This window comes from Canis aureus, chromosome 28 (genome assembly GCF_053574225.1).
Source record: "Canis aureus isolate CA01 chromosome 28, VMU_Caureus_v.1.0, whole genome shotgun sequence".
Lineage (NCBI taxonomy): Eukaryota > Metazoa > Chordata > Mammalia > Carnivora > Canidae > Canis > Canis aureus.
Window position 1 is genome coordinate 21545486 of NC_135638.1, and position 22559 is coordinate 21568044.

The window sequence follows — 22559 nt, forward strand, 5'->3', positions numbered from 1 at the left end:
TAAGGGCTCTTTCTTGCTAGATATTTCTCTTTTTTAAAATCTCATTATTATTACTTTTCTATCTTATCAACTATCTTATTTCTCTGTGATTATTAATGAGAGTTTTTTGTTTTTGTTTTTCTGGCTCTTGCCTGACCTCTATTTCCTCAGATTGCTTTTCTCTGTTCATTTGGTTTCCTAATTTCTTGCAAGAAGATTTCCTCAGACACAGCTAACCCTTGAATACTGGCTTATACATACAAGTGGAGCACCTTGGAATTGACTGTCTGGGAACTCACAGACCATGGTTGCTATGGTAGGGCAGTTAGGCTGGGTCTTTTCTTTGAGAGACCTCCAGGTATAAGTTTCTCAAGTCTTTCCACTTGGGCTAGTTAAAATTCTTAGTGAAGGCCCTTTTTATCTACTGCCTGGATATCCTAGATTTAGCTGCCATTATTCTAGGAAATCCAAATGGGGAAAGGTTTAATGGAAGGAAACAAGGACAGTTGTCCCAGAATTCGGTGTGTCCCAGCATTCAGGGTTCTGCAAACAGAATCTACCTGTTTTATTACGGTACCCCTTCCAGAACACATTCCAGAGCTTCTCCTTTAGTCCAAGTGTATTTATTTTACTGACTATGTGGAGTGGCATCTAAGAGTGAATCTAACTGCTTCTTAAACTGATTTGTACCCTTCTTTTTTTTGTATTTTTTTTTTATTCCTACTTCCAAAAGTACTTGGTACCTCCAATTCCTGAAATGTTTGGGGCTTTGGTGGCGTAAATTAGGTATCTTTTCAGCTTTCCTCACTGCCAGCTTTTGATTCAGCGTTCTCAGATTCGCTAAGCCAGATACTAATGGTCTGTCTGGTTTTTTGCCTCTAATTTTTTTTTATCATTTTCTTATTAGCTGCCTTCTTTGTTCTTTGGTATTTATGCTTTATTTAAAAAATCCGCTTACTATTGCTTTAGTGGGGTTTGTAGAAAAAAAGCAAAAATAAATGTTTATGTCAGTTGGCCATATTTTAATTTATTATACACTTTTATGCACACATGATAAGTGGGAATTTATTCATTTACTGCTTTGTCCCCTACTTGCCACAGTACTCAGCACATACCAGATGCATGGTAAATACCTGTTGAGTGACTGATTGGCTGACAGACCCACTAACTAGCTTGGTTAGTTAAATTTCTGAATAACCTACAAGCAGCAGAATTTGAAAATGACAATATTGTGGCTGTATTTCTGAAAGGTGAAGATGTAGGGTTTCTTTAAAGAAAACGCTTATGTATCCCTTTACATTTTTTAAAATTAATTTTCCTGAATTTTCCCATTAAGAATTCAAAAGGGAAATATGGACTGCTTTGCAGTAAAGAGCACTTTGTGAGGAATATGATAGGTAAAACTAAACATGTCGATGATCACTTCTTTTTCAGTGGAACTTAACTCTTTATTTCATTTTCTTGTCCCACTCAAAAACATAGTCCATGTAGATACAGTGACTTCAGGTCTCTTCTCATTTCTTCATCTCCTTAGAATTTGGTTATTTCCTATTGTCTGGATGGCAAATTCCTGGCGCAGTTTCAATGACTCAATTTGTTCTATAAAGTGATTTAAATATGTTTTGAACATGAGAATGAGATTAACTCCTCTATGACAATAATGTCCCTAGCCAGTCCACTTTAGAGTTTCCAATACAGGGCAAACGTAACAATGTGTAGGGAAAATAAAAACACAGAAGCAAAAGAAATTCAGGGAAATCATTGAAATTCAGTTTTCTATTGCTAGTTTACTATCTATGAGAGTTTTACCCTTGCAGTAAATATTTTTTTTAAGATTTTGTTATTTATTTGTGGGGGATGAGTGCATGAGGTAGGGAGAGGGGCAGAGAGAGAGAGAGGGAAAAGCAGGCTCCCCACTGAGCAGGGAGCCAGATGTGGTACTCCATCCCAGGACCCCAAGATCATGACCTAAGCCAAAGGCAGACACAACCCACTGAGCCACTCAGGTGCCCCTACAGCAAACATTTTTATCCCCATGCCATTTTGGTAAGATGTGTAACCTTCTTGCATCCATTTTATAGGTAGCCTGTTTACAGGTTATAAATTGAGAGTCTAAGTATTGTGATAATAAAGGGCACAGAGAAAACCTATGCTAAATCTGGAATTAGAACTTGGATCTCTAGTGCTTTTTTTTTTTTTTTTTTTTTCTAGTGACTATTGGTACATTTTGGTAGTTCTACAAATTTAAAGGAAAGGGCAGCATTTAAATTTTGATCAATGATAGACACAAAATCCACAAGTACAGAAAGGGGGCGCCTGGGTGGCTCAGTAGTTGAACATCTGCCTTTGGCTCAGGTCGTGATCCTGGGGTCTTGGGATCAAGTCCCACATCAGGCTCCCTGCAGGGAGTCTGCTTCTCCCTCTGCCTATGTCTCTGCCTCTCTCTGTGTGTCTCTCATGAATAAATAAATAAAATCCTTTAAAAAAAAACCTACAAAAGTACAGAAAGATGTGGCATATAAAGCTTCAGAAATGTCTTAATGTGAAATATCTCATTCAAAAATCTTTTTTCAAAATAGGCCATTCATTGGTTGGGAAACAACATGATTTGGGGAAATTGTAAATAGAGAGCTTAGTGGACCTTCCTTCCAAATAGTCTTTGGTTATTAGTCATGAATGAATTTATTTGCGGTGAGTTAGTTCTTTTATATTTTTTTCATTTTTATATTTATCAAATGCAATGCCTCCCCAAAGAGACATAGATACTAGTAAAGGTAAATTTAAAACATATTAAAATCTGCATATCTAAAAGCATGATCTTTTTCCTTTAGAATTTCTAAGTCATAGACATTCATTCTTTAAGAACAGCTGAGATCCATGAACTAGTTTTCTGATCATTGTCTTGAATAACTTCTCGTTTTCTGCTTTGTTTTTGTTCTCTCCCTCCTTTACCTCCTCTTACCCCTCTCATCCACTCTCTGCTGGTGAGGAAGATCTGTCCTCTCAGGCAAGGGCAGGAAGGAAAGTGAACAGCTCTCCCAGGAGGCCAGAGCTAATGGGAGTTTTGCGGATCTTTCAGCAGGGCTTGTCAATGATAACTGTTCAGTAGAGGTCTCCCCTACTGGCTCTCTGACCTCTTGGTAAACTATTTGTTTTTCCTAGTATTGATTAAAAAAAAAAAAACGAGCCACCAGTCTATAAGTCCCTATCAACCAGGCCATTGTTTTTAAGAACCATACACATGTAAAATACACTAGTTCAGAAAAACCAAGATCCCTGACTTTGTTTTACTCTGCAATTCAGGTAAAACAGTCATTCATTAATGGTGTTAAAACAGGAACCTTGAAAGAAGACTTCTATTTTTTGAAAGCATACAAATTGCAAATTTTTAAAAATCAGTATAATACTCCAAATATTAAACCATCTAAAATAAGAATTTTTATTACTTGTGAACACCTAAAGACTAGAAAACTGTCATCTTTATTTCCAGGTCGGTCCTAAAAAGGTACCCTCTTTCAGTATTTGAACAAAGTGGAGCTATTGTATCCTTAGTATATAATGCAGAGTCTATTTTTTTCCTTGCTCTACAGCATGCTAAAGTAAAATTCAAGGACCCAAGGCAACTTGATCGCCTGCAAGTCCGAATCTTTACAGTAGACAGAAACCTTCAGGTTGTATACCTATTGACATTGCTTAATAAAAACATCTAGAATAATGGTGCTTCTGGTTGTGTTTCCAATAGCAATGTGATTGCAGCACACTGTGGATTAGGTTACCGATCCTTTGAATTCTGACCTTCTGTCTAAAACAGCTTTAGAGGTTACTCTTTTTTCCGATTTGGGAGACTGGAGGGGGAAAAAGTTAATGCTGTTTGAAGGAAGAAAAAAAAATCTCTAGGTTATTAAGTTTTGGTTTTTTATTTTTCTCCTTCCTGGCAATTCCTTTGTAATAATAATAGAGCTTCTTGATTCTGGATGCTTAAACTCTACCTCCAAATGCATCAGGACACTTGGAGTACATTTTGAATGTAATTATTTCCTCATGAACAAATCAAGTGTTTATGATGTAATAGCTATTAAGATCAAAGCATATCACACTGGAAAACTGAAATTAGGAATACAAAAGGGAAGAAATGGATAGAACTGTAAAACAAGTTGTCCATATAATTTGCTTGTGCTACACTCAGACCCTTAGTGTCTCCTTTGTATTATGAAGAAAATGTTGGGAATATTTATATTCCCTATTTTAGAAACGTAATTCACCTTTTTTTGATTAATAATGAGAAAAAGAATATATCCCTGATTTGATCATTTCAGGTTTAAGGATTCATTACATTTCTTCCCTCTGGGTCATATAATGTATTTTTATTTTTGAACTTGCACACTAACTTACAATATACATTTGTGAGTAGTCACATATTGTATAGTCATTGTGTCTATTCTATATTGAATATACCATTTCAATATATATCATTTCAACATGTCGCACACCTTTCCGGATTTATTAACTTTATTGGGTGTCCCCTTGCTCCAAAATGATGAGACAGCCCAGGACACATTGATGTCCCAGTGCTCCATCTACTGTTTAGTGGTAACTTTGATGGTATCAGAAAAATGAGGCAGATTCTAGAACAAATAGTTAGGGCGGAGAGGGCATATTTTTAAAACACAGGATTCATACAGATAAATTGTCATGTTATTTGTTAAAATAAATGAAGAATGTATATAAAACGCCTAGCACGGTGCCTGCCATGCATAAGCACTCAGTAAATATTAATTTCCTCCCCTGCTCCATGAGATAGTCAACATTTCTGAAGAATTTAAAAACTGTGAACTCAGCTGTCATGAAACCTGGAAAACACAAAACAAATTTCCAGATCCTCTTACAAGTATTGGGAGGTGCTGACAAGATTGGTTTTGCCCATGGCTTTGAGAAAAAAAAGTTTGAAGAGGAGACAAATCTGGGTTTTCTGGGTTACTTCATGTCAACAGAAATCCATTTGAAAGTGTGAGAAAGCAAAAGAGCTATTGCTGAGATTAAGCATATGCTTCCAAGACAATTATTTACATATTTTTGGCAGAAGGGAGAAAAAGTAACTCTGTTTGCCATTTTTGAAAATAAGTTGCTTTTAAAATAGAAAATCTGGTATGTCATATTTTTCTAGATCTTTTACCTCTATCATCCCATTCCCTTTCCTTAAAAATCCACCATTGCCCTTGTTATCATTATTTGTTTCAATAAGTGCTCCTCAAGTTTTCTATTAGAATAATTATTTTCAAAAAAAACATCCTATAGGCAGTCATTACTACGTATGATAAGTTTCCCACCCTACATAAATAAATGTTATTATGCTTATGTAATAACCAATGTGCTTATTAGAGGGCCAGGAAATAGATTATATTTCCAAATTGTGTTGGTATAAAGACTACAATATTTATTAAAATAATTTTCCATGGTACAGTGAATAGTTAGTAATTGCCTCCTTAAATTTACTGTTAAAAGCTATTCATGTTAGAGTTTGAATGGAAAACATTTAGCAAAATACTGGTAGACATTCAGTTTGGCAGATTTAGTATCATTCTTAAAATAAATAGAGGATGTTTTACTTGGTTGTGTTTCAGCAGAAGGCTACTGGGAGCAGGGCCCTCATTGTAGGTCTCGTGCCAGTGGGGAAAGAGGAGGTCATAGAAGTGACCACTCCAAATGCCAGCAAGAATCTTAACGTCAGCCGTCCACTGTTCCAACGGTTCCATAAAAAAGCCAGGAATGTAATGCCATGGCATGAACACGAGAAAAGAGAGAGTTATTTGGAAGCAGAGGGACCAGAAGTACAGTATTTTGGAATACCCTATTTGCCATTCCACTTTGAACAGTCTGAATCAAAAAAATGTTGATTTTATTGATCAGATATTTATTGATTTTATTAGTGTGGAAGAAATAATAACTAGGATTTTGCTTTTGAAGAGAATGCATTGGCCTTTAAATGCTAATTATGGTTTTGCAACTGACCATACTATTATTCTTGAGCAATAATCTGCTAAGAATGGTAGAAACAGAGGTAAGAGATGGTTGATGCCGACCAGGTAATAAAATTATTAAAAGGTAAACACAAGTAGAAGAAAAATAACTTCTGAGTACATTTTCATTGAAAACTTCCTAATTACTCATGATCTTTATTACTGTTACTGGAAGGGAGAAAGGAGAGAAATACTTGCCTGTGAGCATTTGTTTTCTGCGTTCATTATATTTTATTTGGTTAATCAACTGTTTACTCATAGTTTTAGAAAAGTTCAGTTACTTTTTTGATTGTTCTGAGGAATTTCTTATATCCGCCCTAGTCTTTTTTTTTTTTTAAATTAGGGACATTTGTTTATTTTTGTACTTATGCTTTTATTTAAAATTCTGTTAATTAGAAAGCACTAACAACTTCTCTCAAAATTGCAGACTTCTTTAAAACTAGGCACGTGTCTAAGCAACGGCTTGTTCTATAAGATAAAACCTATTTGGAGATGCAGTATATGAAAGATATTGTCTCTCTGAGGGTATTCAAACACTTTGTTACCATTGCCTATTTCATGTTTTCCTTTTCCAGATACAATCATATATTTATTTTTTGCTTTAGTGGGGAAAAGGCATACTCGAAATTTCTTTGCTCCTATTCATATGTTTATGTGTTGAAATTTCTTCAGGAAATATCAGAAGGTAATGCTTTCTACTATTACCTGTCTTTACAAATGGCAAATTTTCGGCAAATGTTTCTAACTGCTGGTGTGATGTGTATGGCTTTATTTAGGGGCCATTTTCGTCCTTAACAGATATGGATAGGTTATGTAATTGTAGTTAGTGAAAATTTAGAAATAGGAAGTTAACAGTACGCTACAAACTGGATCTCATTAGTAATGACTTACATATTGGCTATTTATTGGAGAATAACTTATTTTTGGTGTAAGTTGTATGGTAATTATTGCATACTTGATATTCAGGAGTAGTATCCAGATAAAATTTATGGATAAGCATGTGATTGTTTTTAATCCATCTAATTTTGCTTTAGGAAAAGGAAACCATTTAAAATTGGCACATATGCACATGGACATTTCTTTTAGCCAATGACTAAGCTCTTTGTTACATAATTATGAAGCATGACCTGTGTCATATTAGTGGTCATATTACCTTCATCATGCTTTTCATAATTTTCCTCATTATTACATGCATCATTTCTTTAATGGTATCTTGTTTGGTTATATAAATAAAAATAATTGAATTTCAATATAAAAACTACTGTAATATGATAAATTTGATTATAATATATGCAAGTTATTTATATATAAAAGTCAGATACTTTACATGATATCCTGCTGTTTTGACTTCGTATAGTTTGTGTCTCTGGATATGCAAAAATAATCTCTCGTGGGTCAGAAAACTAATATTTTATCCTTTCACATCTAAAATAAGTTTTAAACTGTGGGAAGCATGAGTATAATAGCTTAATGTAGAGTTTCAAACAGGGTTGAATTCTCCAACCAGCACCTCAGATTTTTATTTTATGGACCTTAGGAATAAATATGATAGCAAAAGCAGTTACTATGTGGGTGCTTGATACCATAGATTGAATCAATGTAACATCACATTTTATTTCACAGCACTAGAAACCTCCATTATGTGCTGTATTTTATTTTCCGCATATATACTTTAGTATATTGAATAACTGATACTTCTGGTTTTAGAAAGTGCTGTAGGTGGTAATGTAATTCTATTTCTGCTGCATATATGAACAGATCCAATAGCAATCAACTGATTTTTGACCTAGCCTCCCAAATATGGCAGATGACTAGCCCATGATTCCTTGCCGGTACCATACAAAATGAAATCCTAGGTGAGTTTGCAGTTTAAGCTGACTCTTAGGTTTGACAATGCGTTCTTTTCTGAGGAATTTAGATTGGCATCCTTTCAGGGGGGAGAGGGGGAGAAAGCCCATACTGAATTTTGTTCATTAGAAGCTTTTTGTTTTGGTTGCATGGGAATGGTGCATTCATTTACAAATTAGCAAAGAAAAGGTAAGATTGTGTGTATCTGTTTTATTAATTGGTGATCTGGAAATGTATCATAAACTCATTTAAGAATTTACTGTGATTTTAAAAATGTTTTTTCATATGAAAGCAAGAGCCTTAAAAAAGAGAGAGAGATGCTTTTTATCATTAATAAAACGACCAAATACGTAGAATAGTATTATCGTTAATGGCAAAACAGTTTTAAAGAAAATCCAATGGGTATAAAGATTTTACTTTGGAGAACAAGATTGGTTATGATAAGTGAGTAGTATCAAAATAAACATTTGCATTTGAACTTTGGTGTGGACTGGCAAATTAAAACATAACGGGCACATCAATGATGCCTTCTTTAAATATTCGAAATCAATATAACGGTTGTCATCAATCTAACAACCGAAGTCATTTATTTGCCTTAAACGTGATAGTAAGTAAATATTTTAAACTGAAGCTGTAATTTAGTGATAATGTGAATAGGTCAACTCTCCAGATAAGTGTTATGGATTATCATGCATAGACTGTGAATTTAGTTAGCATTTTTAAAAAGAACAAAGTGTATGTTCTAGATAAAATAAATCTTTTCCCCAAAATGACTTTAAGATGTTAACACTGAAATACTATCTGGTTCAAATCCAAAAAAAAAAAAAAAAAAACACACACACACAACTGTTCCTGTAAAACTAGCCATTCTAGAAATCACTGCAGAATCATCATTCAGGCATTCATTGTTAAACTGATAACAGTTTACACGGTTGCTTCTTTTCTCCTTTTTCCTACTTAATAAATAAATGGCCATTCTCTCTCTCTCTCTCTCTTTTTAAAATTTTTCCCAGACCTGTAAGTTGGTGCATTTGGAAAAAAAAAAAAAAATTTTTTTTCTTGAAAAGTATTGATTCCCCAAGTTTCAGGGCCTGAAAAAAAAAAAAAAACTTTTGGAAAAGTATAAAAGATAACGTGTAACTACTCCCCAAAGCTCGTAATTGGTAGCTGCTGTAGCAGGAGATGTGTGTTGACAGTGTCTCAGAGAACCTCTTCTCACACAGCTGTTTATCCAGATAGCATGGGGCGCGTTCATTTACATAATAAATTTTTTTTAAGCAGCAAGGTTGAGTCAGACGGAGCAGGGCTCCTTTCAATTGTTGCATTCAAACCAATAAGGTTAGAACAAGAGAATAGCTGTGGTCTGCGTTGCAAAAACAAGAAAAGCCCCGAGGCTCCACGGGCAGACCTACAAGGCTGCGCAAACAAACCGAGGGATGAGATTGCGCCGGGCCTTTGTCTAGGGTTCTCAGATGCTATCTGCGGCTGCTGTTCGGTGGGGAAAGAGCGCGGGGCGCGGAGAGGTTACCCAACAGGACGGTGGGAGCCGATGGCTCCGAGCTTGGGGCGAGGGAGCAACTGTGCAGAGCCACTTCCGACTCTGAGCCTTCCTGTGGGCGGCGGGCGCGGCGGGGACGGCGCGGGGGGCAGCGTGTGCGCTCAGTGGCTCGGCAGCCCGAGCGAGCAGCAGCGGCCGGGCGCCTGGGCCCGCGGCCCGGCCTCCCCCTCCCGGGGCGCCCCGCTCGCAGCTGCGCCGCGCTCCGCCGGCCGCTGCCGACAGCTCGCGCGTCCTTAACCCGGAGCCGAGCCGCGTCGGGAATGGAGCTCTGCTAGACCAGAACGTTCCAAGGGGCGCCGTAAGCCGGTGGATGCGGCGGCCGTAAGCGCTGTAAGTACACGCCGACCCTTCGGGAAGCCCCAGCGACTGACCCCCGCGGTCCCGTGGGCGAGACCCCAGAGAGCAGGAGCGCGGTCGGGGGGTGTTTTGATTTGCTGCAAAATAAAAGCAAGAGCCTGACACTTTGTACCTGAGGGCTCCGGCAGCCACAGGGGCTCCATCCTAAAAGGAGGATTCCTAACCCCCCAGATCGTCTGAGCGATTAGCATCCTTAAGAGATAATTACAAATTAACTGTCGATCCCTGTTGCCTGTGAGCGGTGGGACCGGGACACGCGGCTGCATTCTTGTAGGGAGGTTACTTCACCTCTCTCCTGATTTGCTGCACGAACCTCACATACTACTGTGGGATAGGGAGGAAAGCGGTAAGTGCGTGTGTGTAATCTCTCCAACGCACACAACTTTGCACCCACACCTCAGCTTGATATGAGAAAACGAGGAAGGGATTACCATTATGAGAGGACAAACAGATAGCAGACATCGATTGATGCCACTTTTTAGGGAAGGAAATCCTTTGGCTTCAATAAACAGATTTCCCCAAGCGTTGTATCATAACGGGCTCCTCTTCAAATAGGCGAAATAACAAACGTTCGCTAAATTAATATAGTTTTCACTTATTGACGCTTTCCAGGACTTGAATGGACCTTGAAATGTAAAACGGGATTCTTAAACTTTTGAAATTGCCATTTAAAGTTATTTGTCATTCCAAATCAGTATATTGCTAATGACTCATGGGCTTCTATTTCTTGGGAGAAGTTTTTGAACACGTTTAAGTAGCTTTTGCAAGAATTCAATAAATTCAGACCTGTCATTGAATTTAGACAAGTGTTTTGATGTTGCATTTCTTTAAATGACAAGGGGGTACAAAAAGTCAGCAGTTAAGCACAAAGTGTAGTTTTATAGGGTTAGGATTGTTTTTTTTTTTTTTTTTTTTTTTTTAATGTGTCTTTCTGAGTAGCTTCTATTTTAGGCTTCTGTGAGTTTTTTCACCCACCGTCTGGAGGTTTGAGGACATGCATACATAAATAGTCATGCTTTTCTGCATTATCAAATATTTGATATTTGACTTTCTTGCTGCTTGAGTTCTCCTAAGGCCCAGAGTGTTCAGTAAGTGAGCAAACAGCCCTGGGTTTTCAATTCTGAAAATTCTTCGCGGTGACAGACAGAGAAGCCTAATTGAGCCACTGTTCAGTTTTAGATTGCCAGAAGGAAGTCAACTGCTATGTGAGTTTCGTAGACATGATAAATGATTTTCTCAAAAGAAGATTTCCAGTTGAATGCGAAAATTCATATTTTAGAATACACAAGAAAGAGGAAAAAGACTTGCAGCGAGAATAAAATTCCTTCTCCCATTTAATCAGATAGCAAAGGTATTTCATTCAACATTTTCGATGAATGCTCATTTTGAAAACAATCTTTTAAAACTAGTGGCACCAGTGTCGTTTAAATGCTTGTTTTTGTTTTCACGGGGCACTCGATTTTTGTCACTTTCTTCAAACGAGGAAGTTCGAGATACAGCATGTTACATTAAAATCAGTAATAGTGTTGGAGCATTCATTTTATAGTCTCTGATAAAAGAGCAAATAAGTGTTAACATTGAAAAGACATCTGCCTCTTCCTAGAAGTTCATTTCGATTTTAGGTTCAGGTTTTTATTACAGCACTGACACCATAGTTAGAAATATTGATCGAGGAAAATTTTAGCAAGAATATATTCTGATTAAAAAGCAGATTTATGCCTAAGGCTCATTCTTATAGAATACATTCTGATTAGAAAATTGCCATTGTCTTTCAAATTTGGGAGTACTCAGGTTGATCTGTGGTTGGGCAAAACCAGCTTGCCTGCCAACTCTATTTATTTAGATAAGTTCAGTACTTTCACTTTGAAAATTTCTTTTTAGTTTGGAGAAAAAAAGTTTTAAATTATAGTCATTTTATAAAAATTGCTTCTAGCAAGCAAAAAAGCCTATGGAAAACCCATAATTTAGACAAGTACCTACATTTTATTTGCTCTGTGCTGCTGAGATTTAGAATCCTTTTCCATTTACAGTTTACTTTTCACAGAACATTATTAACTTTTTGGCTTCATACATGATCTGCTGTCAGATGCTTTTGATTTGTAATTTAGCAAAGTATAATAAACAGTGCAAAAGTCATGAATTTTGCTCTGCATCCTGAGCTCTGTGGTAGGGAAAATGTGATAAAATGTGTACCTTAAGTCTTGTTTGATGATCTCTCAAAGCAAGTTTGCCTTCTGGAAATAATTTCTGGGGTTGAAGAGCATGGTATTAACAGATTTAATGTGGCTATTCAATGGATTGGCGAAGTACTATGTGAGGTTTAACAAAATGAGAGAGACAAATTGAACATCAACAAAAGTTACATCTGTGAAGAATTATAAATTTAATTAGAAAAAAGGCAAACTTAAAAGACCTCATTAACTAATCAGAAGTCAAAGTTACTAGTTCAGAATTCTTGAATTTAAATTCTACGAAGTTCTATCTTTTTTTCTCTTTGTTTTTTTTTTTTTTTTTCAACTCTCAGTATGCTGCTGTGGGTTTTCTGTACAAAGAATTTGAAAAAGCATTAAAGTGAAGTGACTTCGTTGTAATAGAAGATGACTATTTGTAATGTTATGGGAAATATTTTCAAACTCCTAGAACATTTGAATTAAAGATACCAGATTAGAAGAAGACAAGAAACATGTTAAGTTTATGGATGGAAAGCAGAAAATGTAAGCTTACTGAACACCTAACAGCATTTTTCTGAAAACCATGAGATAATTTTTTTTTTCTTTTTGAATGGGAATGGGCCTAGTTAATGATTTTTGAAACACCTTATGCTCTCAGACCTTTAAAACACAAAAACTTCCAGAGATATTGCCAAACATAAGAAAAAATCAACACCAATCAGAAATAGGTGTTCTTTTCAGATAAGTCATTATTAGGAGTATGTTTCCTTACTGGACTGTAATCTTGTACTACACATAAAAAACTAAAAGCATGTGAAGTGTAGCATTTTGTAAACTGTAACTAATTTTGCTCACATCTGTGTCTAATTGTTGTCTGCATTCGCATTCTTGAGAGTAGATTTATTTTTCCTGGACCACGATGTGGATTCAGCTGACCAGCCTAAGTGAGGATTAGTTGTTTTAAAGTTATTTTGATTAAAGAGTCATTTTTAAATACAGTAACACACAACACATGGTTTAAATAATCCTTGAGACACAAAAGAATATATCTGAAGTATACTTAATGAAATGAAGATCATGGATATGGGCTTTCAAAAATTGTAGTGTATGAAAGTACAGTAGAGACTGAGTCAGGCCAGCATTTAAAAAAAAAAATGCTGTTGTGCAAATGCATTTTTTTTCAGTGAGAAAACGTGTTAGAATAGCTTATTTTTAAGTTTAAGTTTGACTTATTTTGAAGTTCATTCTTAAGTTTGACTTTGAAATTTAATTAATGATACGTTAAGCCACAAAATCAAACTTGCAAAGTATACAATGAAACTAAACTTATATTTCCAAGATTATACTATCTAGCCAATGTTAAACTAGGAATGTATTTTAACATTTAACAGAAAGTGTGTTTTACATACTCTTTCCCATAATTGGGCCAAGAGAGTTCTTAAAACTAAGTTAGTTCTCACCTATAATTTATTCCAGGTGTATAAAAGCAGAAAAAAAGAAAAAAAAGAAATTTATCCTTGAGGTAGATTGCTGCAGTTTCTCAAGGAAAACATTTAATCTTGTGTGAGAACATTACTTTTGGCAAAAATTGCGGACCCCTGCTATCACAAAGTGACATATCTGCAGGCATTAAAATTAATTTTCACTTAATACTTAATGCGTCTCTTAATTATTTTCCGTCCTGCACATATTCTAGAAACCCCTACCTAGAAATTTCACATAACCTTACACCAAGACATTCAGACTGTAACAATGTGCTCTTCTCACCAAAAAAGGTAGAATTTCTTAGTTTTCATCAATCAGAATTTAAAAAATAACGACTCAAGAGCAGATATTTGGTTGGATCACTTTAATGCCATTTGAGATGCTTCGGTTCTCATCTTTGTTCTGTAGCCCTAATTGATGTCAGTTCAGGTTGAATGAAAATGCACATCAAAGATTTGGAATTCTGAGTCATTTTAAGCGTTTTTCAGAATGCTCCTCGCTGGGAGGCGTCAGCCCGAGCTTGTAAGGCAGCAGCCCACCCTCACCTGGGCTTTTCACCTGCTGGCAGTTCGCGCTGCCTCTGGAGGAGGGACAGGGACTAGCAGAGCCCGCACGTTCACCTGGTTGATTCATCTGGAGACAAAAGGCACCCAAATGCTGGCTAACTGGGACACTGACTTGATTTTGGAGCCATCCGTTGTCCTGGTTGGTTTAAACGGCAGAAAACTGAACGGAAAGCTAACTGCTGCTTCTGTTTTCAGCCAGGCAGTGCGGGAGCAGCGCTCGCGGAGTCGTACGTTTGCACGAGTAACTGAGCCCATCCTCAGTGCTGTGCTTTGGGGTGTGAACACTTGCCTTGGCCGTTTTGAGTCAGCCCAGCATTGCCCGAAAGTTGCCCAGAAGCCGTGTCAGTAGACGTGAAGTGGCAAATAGTAAATCTAGGCGAAAACCATCCTGATAAGGATAAGAGACTGTCAGGAGGCAAAGGGGTGGGCGGGAGCTCGGTTTCAGCTGGTGATAGCACAGGATGAAAGATCTTCTGAGGATGCAGGAGGATTAATTCTTGAACTGCTGTGAAACACACTCATTTTGCTAATAGCTATTTTTTTTTTTTTTTTCCAAGCACCTTTTCCAAGCTGCCTGGGCAAGGCTGCTTTGCATGTTGATTGGGGGAGGGGTAATCCCGTTTGCAGCTGTCATAGGCCAGTGATGAATCACTATCCCGTCATTTGGCTGCCTTCCCCCCTGACAAGGGGAGGAGGAGGGTAGACCTGCTGGAGGAAACAACAGTGGAGACCTCAACTTAAAGACAATATGCCTTTCACTGCTGCAGTATCCTCCTTTTTCTCTTTTGGTTAAAAGAGAGCATTGTCGTTCTCAGCCATGTGCTCTGTATAATTAAGAGCTGACACTGAAGCAGAGTAACAACAGCTTCTAATTTCTTACCCCTGCTCACAGGTGCAAACATCTCAAACCAGTTCAGATGTTGCTGTTTCCTCAAGTTGCAGGTAAGGATATTTGACATTTTTGGAGATTACCTTTCTGTGACCCATATCTATTTTTGTCTAGTATTTCTTAATTATTTCTATTAATAGCAACAGCCTCTGTTGGAAATTACTTAGCAATTTGTGTGTGTGCGCGCTTGTAAAACATTTTAAGTATGTAGAGAGGGAATAGGAGCCTGGGTTTGAAAATGATTATGGGCTATAGTTTCTGGTGTTAGGTAAACTGTGAATGTGTAATGTGAATTAGGAGAGAAAAGTTGGATTGCAAGCCATTTCTAGTCTGGATTTAGAAGATTTGGAAGAGTAAAAACTCATTTAGAAGTGACATGGTTCATATTAAGCTATTTTAAAAACTATTTAAGTGCAATCTCTAAAATAACTAGCTTTTATTGACCTGGTTGGGAGGGGGGGCAGGGACAGGGACAGTCCTCACTTCAGTGGAATGTTAATACCCCCTCCTTTTTTCTTTTTTTCTTCTTCTTCTTTTTTTAAACACATAAGTTTAAAGTAATGTGAATGGGCCTTAGATTTTTTTTTTTTAATTGGCTGCCAGAAAGCAGAAGAGTATCTAGGTGTGTTTTTAGTTGCTTTAGATAAACCCCCTCCTCTCTATTAATAGAATATTAAATATAAATGGATAGTTCTGCAACTATGAACCAGAGGAGTGGCCTCTGTACCATAATTTTCTAGATAAGTAACTACCGAGTCTAAAAAGGTTGGGGGTGGTATTTAAATGTTTTTGTATGGTAAAAATGCAAAATTGCAGCATTGAAGTAGAATTGTTATTTCTCTGAATAAGTGACAGCTGAGGTATTCCAAGTGCTAATGCTCGCAGGGACTCCCTGTATGTTGGCCTTATCCCTTTTCAATTGGGCACGCTGTATGTAATCCACAAAGCAAACAAGTGAGCCGACATCATAATGTTTTAATGCTGCATTTGTTTCAAGGGAAACAGAGGAACAATTAAGCAGTTTGCCAGAGTAAACACATGCATCAGGACTATCTCTTTCCCTGTCACTGCACTATAGGCTTCAAGTGTTTTATTTGGTTTGGAGACCCATTAAATTACAATTGGGTGGTAAATTATAAGGGAGTACCTAGTGCTAATTTATCAGATGAAACAGATGCCATAGAAAAGTGATTTTTTTTTCCTATTATACCTGTTTACATATTTGCCTTTTACAGAAATCATGCCTCTCTTTTTCTCAATATAAAAAACATGACTGCATTTTCTTTTCTTTGAAAATTAAAATAGATACAGTTGTCTCATTGCGATTTGATAAGCTGTGTAAGAAAAAAGATTTTCAAAGTGCCATGTGAATGTTTGGTTGGGTAGGTAAAGCAAACGACACCTTTGAACACCACATGTTATGAAAGCATGACCGAAGTTAAAATGTAAGATGGACTATTTGGACTCTAAGAAAATAGATACAATGGGACTTTTGTGTGACTGTGTTTCAAAGGTGTCAAGTCGTTAGCACATTAAATAGTAGTGTTATGAATTTGGTACATCTGTCACACGGAAGGCTTCTTGTCTTTAGGTCTATGGAAATGCAGGATCTAACCAGCCCGCATAGCCGTCTGAGTGGTAGTAGCGAGTCCCCCAGTGGTCCCAAACTCGATAACTCTCATAGAAATAGTAATTCCATGACTCCCAATGGCACCGAAGGTGAGTGGCTGCCTTCCCCTGTTTACTTTGCACCTTGTTTCTTCGTCAGTACATGCTTTGTTATGAGGTGGTTGTAATTGCAGTTGTCAAACCCAAAAACCAACCGTACTCGCTCCCCTTTAGACAATTTGACTTGTGAATCAGTTTTCCTCCTCAGGAGCTGCACAGTGCTAAATTATTGTCTCACAGCCTGGTTTTATTTGGCACAAATGGGTATATATGTTTATATACATATTATAGGCACACGTGCGTAACATTTCTAACCTTGGAGTGTGTTTTAGCTCCTTGTTGATCATTCTCCAGAGCACAGTATCAATTTGCATTGATTTACTCTATGAGCAAGGAGAATTTGGAAATATTTCCTTCATGGTACTTTCCCTTTTGTTACTAAATATAACAACATTTGTTTAAAGGTAACGTTGGATTGTTTCTAAATACCAATAAAATTGTGTGCCTGATGTTCTTATGGCCATGACCATTAAAATATCAATTAGTAAAAACAAAAAATTGGGTTGCAAATGTACAACCTTATTTGGAAGATACATGAAATTGGTTTACTTTCTTAAAAATTAAATAGTATACGTTAAACATAGTACCGTTACGATTATTTTGTATGATTAATACATATGAATATGTAAATTTTATGCAGATATCTATTTTAGTCCGTATAGTTCTAAGTCTAAACATGTAAGTAAGGCTATCCGTGTGTATTGGTCGCTGTTATGGGCATTTATTTAGGTGCTGTGTATAATTTTAGAACTTCAACATATGCAAAGATATGTTACATGTTGTGTTTGTTTCTGCTTTAGCCTGTTGAAAAATTACTTCTTCACGGATATTTGTGCTTATTCCTTTCTAAGCTTCAGATCTTAATGAACTTAGAGCATAAGTTTCACTAGAAGTACAATGAATTATCCATGTTAGAATTCTATCCATAAAACCCTTAACCGTCATTTCCCAATCACCATGGTGAATTTTTATCATAATTCTTAAAAATAAACAAAACTAAATGCCATATAATTGTTTGGTGCAATATTCCAATGTGTATGTATTGGTGAAGCCCTTTGAAGCTAGCAATGGTATGAAATTTCTGATAATACAAAAAATAGAGTAAGTTTCTGATATTAGACATGTTCATTTTTATACCAACAGTGATTATTTTTAATGTGTAAATAGTCCCTATTTTACTTTTTGAGTGAATACCTTCATTACCAGTGTTTATGAAAAATGGTCACTGTCAAAAGAAGAAACTTTGCTGATCTAGCAAAAAATAAAAATAAAATAAAAATCTCTGGATAAGGTGGCCTCTCATCTGAAACTCCGCTTTGGTAGGTGATCAAAAAGAAATTGGAATTATTTTTAGGAAGGCAATTCTGGTATTTAAGTAGATTTTATAGAGCAAATAAAAATATCAAGCAGTCCTTTTTCCTCTTCTTTGCAATTTGGCTTCAGGTGGAAGCATGGCTGCTGCCCCGTGTAGGTTGGGCATGAGCAGTCTCACTGTAGGTTCTGAGGCTGGTGGGCCTCACGCCAGCGTCATCATGCAGGTAGCCGCTGACAGGAGTGTCAGAGGGGGCCCACGGGTGCAAACCTTTAAATGGTCATTCTCGGTCATTCTCCTTGCTGAGAAATCCAAATAAGGCAATCATTTAAAGTAACTTAAAGAAGACCATGTTAAATCCCTTTTGCACTAAACATATATTTTGCTTAGAACCATAATGCATATTGGTAGGAATACTTATGAAATAATTTATGTATAAAGAAATGAAATTTTAATTTTGTCATCACTGGCAAATCGTCTCCTACAAAATAAGAACCACATAATACTGAAACAGACTATGTGTTGGGGACTGCCCCCTAGGAAGACTGTGTGAATGTGTGGTTTGTTTTTTAAGGGCATGTGGAGTGGTTAGATGATTTCTACCAGTTTACATTGAATGGCTTGGATATCTGGTCCATATTCAAACATATATATCTTATACAATTTTAGCATAACTAAAATATTCAAAATAATACGATATTTTATATAATTGTAGAACCTGCTGAGCCAGTCTGGTAAATATTTAGAAATTACTACTTACCCCCCAAAAATTATCATAGGTCTTTGAAATGAATTTTTCAGACTTATTTCAGGCAAGTGCAGTTACTCATCTCACTTTATTGTGGGCATCATTCCTGGGTATACTTTGGAAGGGTTATGGTAGTTAGGGTAGTTAGAAGATACGAATATGAAGTATCCAAAGAATAAAGGGAATTTTGGTCAACCCACTGGGGGTATCCAGTTTTATTTTAGTATAAAGTTCGGAAATATGGATCCAAACTCACTTCATGATCCACGTTACATGCCTGTTTAGATGCAAACTACATCAGAAAGTTCTGGGTTATTATTAAGTTTTCGAATCAATTCATCATGCTGCTTACGTGTTCCGTAATGCGTCTATTTCATTGCCCTCCGTCACCACTAGAGGAGTGAAGCTTAAAATTAGTGAACTCCCAGTGCCTGGCAAGCTTCCCTGAGATATAATCATTATAGATTTTCCTAGCACTTCTTTGAAAATCTTACTGATGTCGACACCAGCACTGTTTACCAAGTAATTAGAAGTACGCAAAACAAGAAATTCATGTAAATTTAAGAGAGCATTTAAAATATCAGTCCTCTCCCCTAACTCCGTAACAGGTATCTCTAGCTCTGTAGGCCATGATTTATATTTAAGCGACTCTACTGCAGCTTAGTTGAAACCAGCCTCCTTAATGAGGCCAACAAAACTTCCATTTCGTTTACACAGTTGTTGGCTTCCCCCGCGTTTCCATAGGTTGTCGTCTGTCTCTCTGAGCCAGTTTTTACTTCCTGCCACCACTTGTCCCTATAATGAGGCTAAGAAAACATGAAAATCTCCTGTATCAAAAACCATAACTTCATCTGAAGAACAAACAAGAAGGGAATGGAACGGAGAGGCAGAGAATATTAAGTTTCTTCTTAAGTCTGCTGCCAAATTATCATAAGACTCAATGTTTGTAGGTTCTGTACTCACAGGCTAGTGCCTATTTTCATGGTTCATCTAAGGGATAAAGAGAGAAAGACACTGAACTACAGCCTCCAATACTGAGCTTTTTTATTTCCTAGATGAAATGTTCTTCAGTTAGAATAGTTGTTTGTTTCATATTTCAAAAGTTTCAACTATTCGTCTTTTATGTTCTATTCCAACCTCTCTCTGAATCGTTATTGTAGTTAGCTGTTGGTTTCGCACAGTTTATAAATCTTTGAGATAGAAAGCATAGATAGGTAAAAATACAAAATAGTAGCATGAATGAATGCTTGCCTTGCCCTGAAAAAAGCACTGTTGGAAGTGATATGTTTCCAAATGAATTAATAAATATTTTAGTTACTATTAAACACTTAAAGCTTGATTTGGACGAGACTAATGGATGGTTATGAAAACACCCATTGTGGCTTTCTTTTAACTGTTTTGCCTATTTTGCGGTGGGGGCGAGGGGGCAGTTAGTCTTCCAAGACAGGATGGAATAGAAATTTCCTATTAGAGACAGATTATGAGAGCGTAGTTTTTAAGACCTAAGCTTCTTGCTGGTGATGCTCCCATAGATCCATTTTAAAAAGCACCAAATCTGAGAGAATGTCTAATGTGTGGATTTATGTTCAAGCCTCTACTTGGTAGAGGCTGTGTGTGTTGATGTCTGTGTTGTGGAAGTGTGAGAAGTAGCTGGGAAATCTTCCTTTGGAATGACTCAGGGCCATTGCAGTAAAAGGATTTTTATTTCCATACCTCATTAAGGCCTTGTTTGCAAAGCAGTGCTTCTTTCCGTCTTTGTTTTTTGCTGGTTGCCTTATGTCTATGGCAGCGTAAGATTGGTCAGTTCATATATTGCTAGTGTGAGTGTTTATTTTTGGTTGTCTGGAGATGTGAAGTGGGGATGGGCAGAAAGGAGGTGTGAGCAAGTGGAGCCAAGAGCTCTGAGTTTTCTCTGTTGTAAATTTAGATCCAAACTCAAAAAGAAGCTTAAACTTGTCCTAAAGCAGATGAATTTTCCTTTAAGTGACATAAAACCAGATGCAATTGGAATCTTCCACTACAAATAGAGTTTCAGGAATTCTGATGGTAATTCAAATAGTAATTTTGAATTGGTATATCAGATTTCCAAGATGATAAGAGATACAATCTTGAATTAGGTGGCTAAATTTTCTGCGTTTTAAAATTTATTTAATTTTGTATTGCATATTTTTAGGATGATAGGTTAATTCAATTTTACAAATTTATATTATCAGAAGCTATTTTAAAGTTTTATCATTTCTACAAAGCTTAGAACACTAACAAATTATCTGAATTTGTTTTTCTCACTGTAATGTGAATTTAGTAAAATACAGTTATATCCAACTAGAGTATTTTTAAGAAATCTTATTTACAAGAAATATGTAAACTGGAGTGAATGTGTATAAAATTATGGTTTGAGGCTGCATTATAAAGGCTATATTTGTATATTTGTGGTCAGATATTCTGTTGTCAATAGAAACATGGTAATCTAATTTTATTATTGTTTACATTCTGCACATGATTTACTTTCTGTAAGATTAGGGGACATTGTGAGTAAAAGGATTTCTAACTGACATTTTTAAAGTTTGCCTGTAGCCACATAATTGGCCTCTTATAAATCGTTCTTAAGCAAAAGCTATGAAAGGATGAACAAACTTTTTTCCGATTTAATATTTGCCTATGTTGTGTATAAGAATAGTATTCATGTGCCTATTGCCAATTAATAATAATAATGGCTAATGTGTTTATAAATAATTTATTGTTAGTCATTATGCTGACCATTCTCCATGATTTGTTTCATTAATCTTCAGAAAATTCCTGACATACCAGCATAATGGTTAAGAGGCTGGGTACTAACAGTGTTAGTTTCCTTTAGGTTCCTTTTCCTCATCTGTAGAAATAAGGATAATAGCAGAACTTCCATCAGGTTTGCTGTGAGGATGATAAGGAAAACCTGGAACATACTTGGGACTTACTAAGGAACATACTTGGGACTTACTAAATGCCCTGTCTATTAACTATGAAACCACGTCTAGATAGTAGGCACCTCTATAGTACTATTGCTGTTTTACACACAAGAAAAGGGAATCTTAGAAATGTCAATGTTCAAAGGCACAGTCTTTGTCATTAGTAGAACTAATATCTGACCCAGTATTTGAATCAAGTTCTGAGTCTAGAGCTTGGGTTTTAAAATCACTGTTAGTCTTTGGAGAGAATGTGATTCCCATCACCTGCTAGTTTTGGATTTTGTTTTGTTTTGTTTTTGACACCTTCCTATTAAACATTAGAGCCTTCCCTGCCACATGGATGCTTTCATGACTGGAGAACACCATTTCCTAGCAAACAGCAGAGCTGTAAAAGGACCAATGGCAGAGGCTTTGATGACGAAATGACTTCATTTTGAATACACGTCCGTGGGGCAGTTATACTCTGGTCTTTAAGTTCTTGTGTGCGTGAGTGTATGAGCTTTCTTACTGGTGTCGTGCATGCTCAGCATATTGCATCAATAGGTTAAGTTTTAGGGGATTGTCTCTTACTAGTTTTCAAAGCTTTAGACTTAATTATAATTCCATCAGCTGTCTCTCTCTGTTAGGCTTCTCTGGGATCAAACAGAGATGGGAAGTCTTCTCTGCTTTTCATTATAAGTCATTATTATATGCACATTTGGATTGGAGCAGTAATACTGTGAAATTTAAAAAGCAGTTCTAGTTACGCTACTGCTCAGAGTAACAATTTTCTATCTCAGAAAATATTTTTTAGTGGGTGATGAATTTGGTCACATTTCTCTTGACTTAGCCAGGTTATGCTAACCAAGCAACACTCAAAGAAGCAGCTTAAGTGGCATTTGTTGGGGGCTCCATAGAAACAGCAGTTATCAAAGCCAGGATTTGGGAGCATGCGCGCTATGTTCTAGGAGCAGTGA

At 36.6% G+C, this 22559-nt stretch overlaps 1 protein-coding gene across 12 annotated transcripts in view; it reads left to right on the top strand.

The window, feature by feature from the left end:
* EYA1 (EYA transcriptional coactivator and phosphatase 1) overlaps nucleotides 1-22559 on the top strand; it is a 419064-nt gene that overhangs the window by 237981 nt on the left and 158524 nt on the right. For 8 of the 12 annotated variants that reach the window (XM_077876586.1, XM_077876588.1, XM_077876591.1 and 5 more), the window contains 2 exons: nucleotides 14874-14923; nucleotides 16462-16589. The exons of 1 other annotated variant lie outside the window; for it this stretch is intronic. In XM_077876586.1, coding sequence (XP_077732712.1) covers nucleotides 14874-14923; nucleotides 16462-16589 — 178 coding nt within the window. Of the gene's footprint in view, nucleotides 1-9579; nucleotides 9733-14873; nucleotides 14924-16461; nucleotides 16590-22559 lie in introns of those variants that run through there. 3 more of the 12 variants (XM_077876593.1, XM_077876595.1, XM_077876594.1) reach the window with 3 other exon arrangements.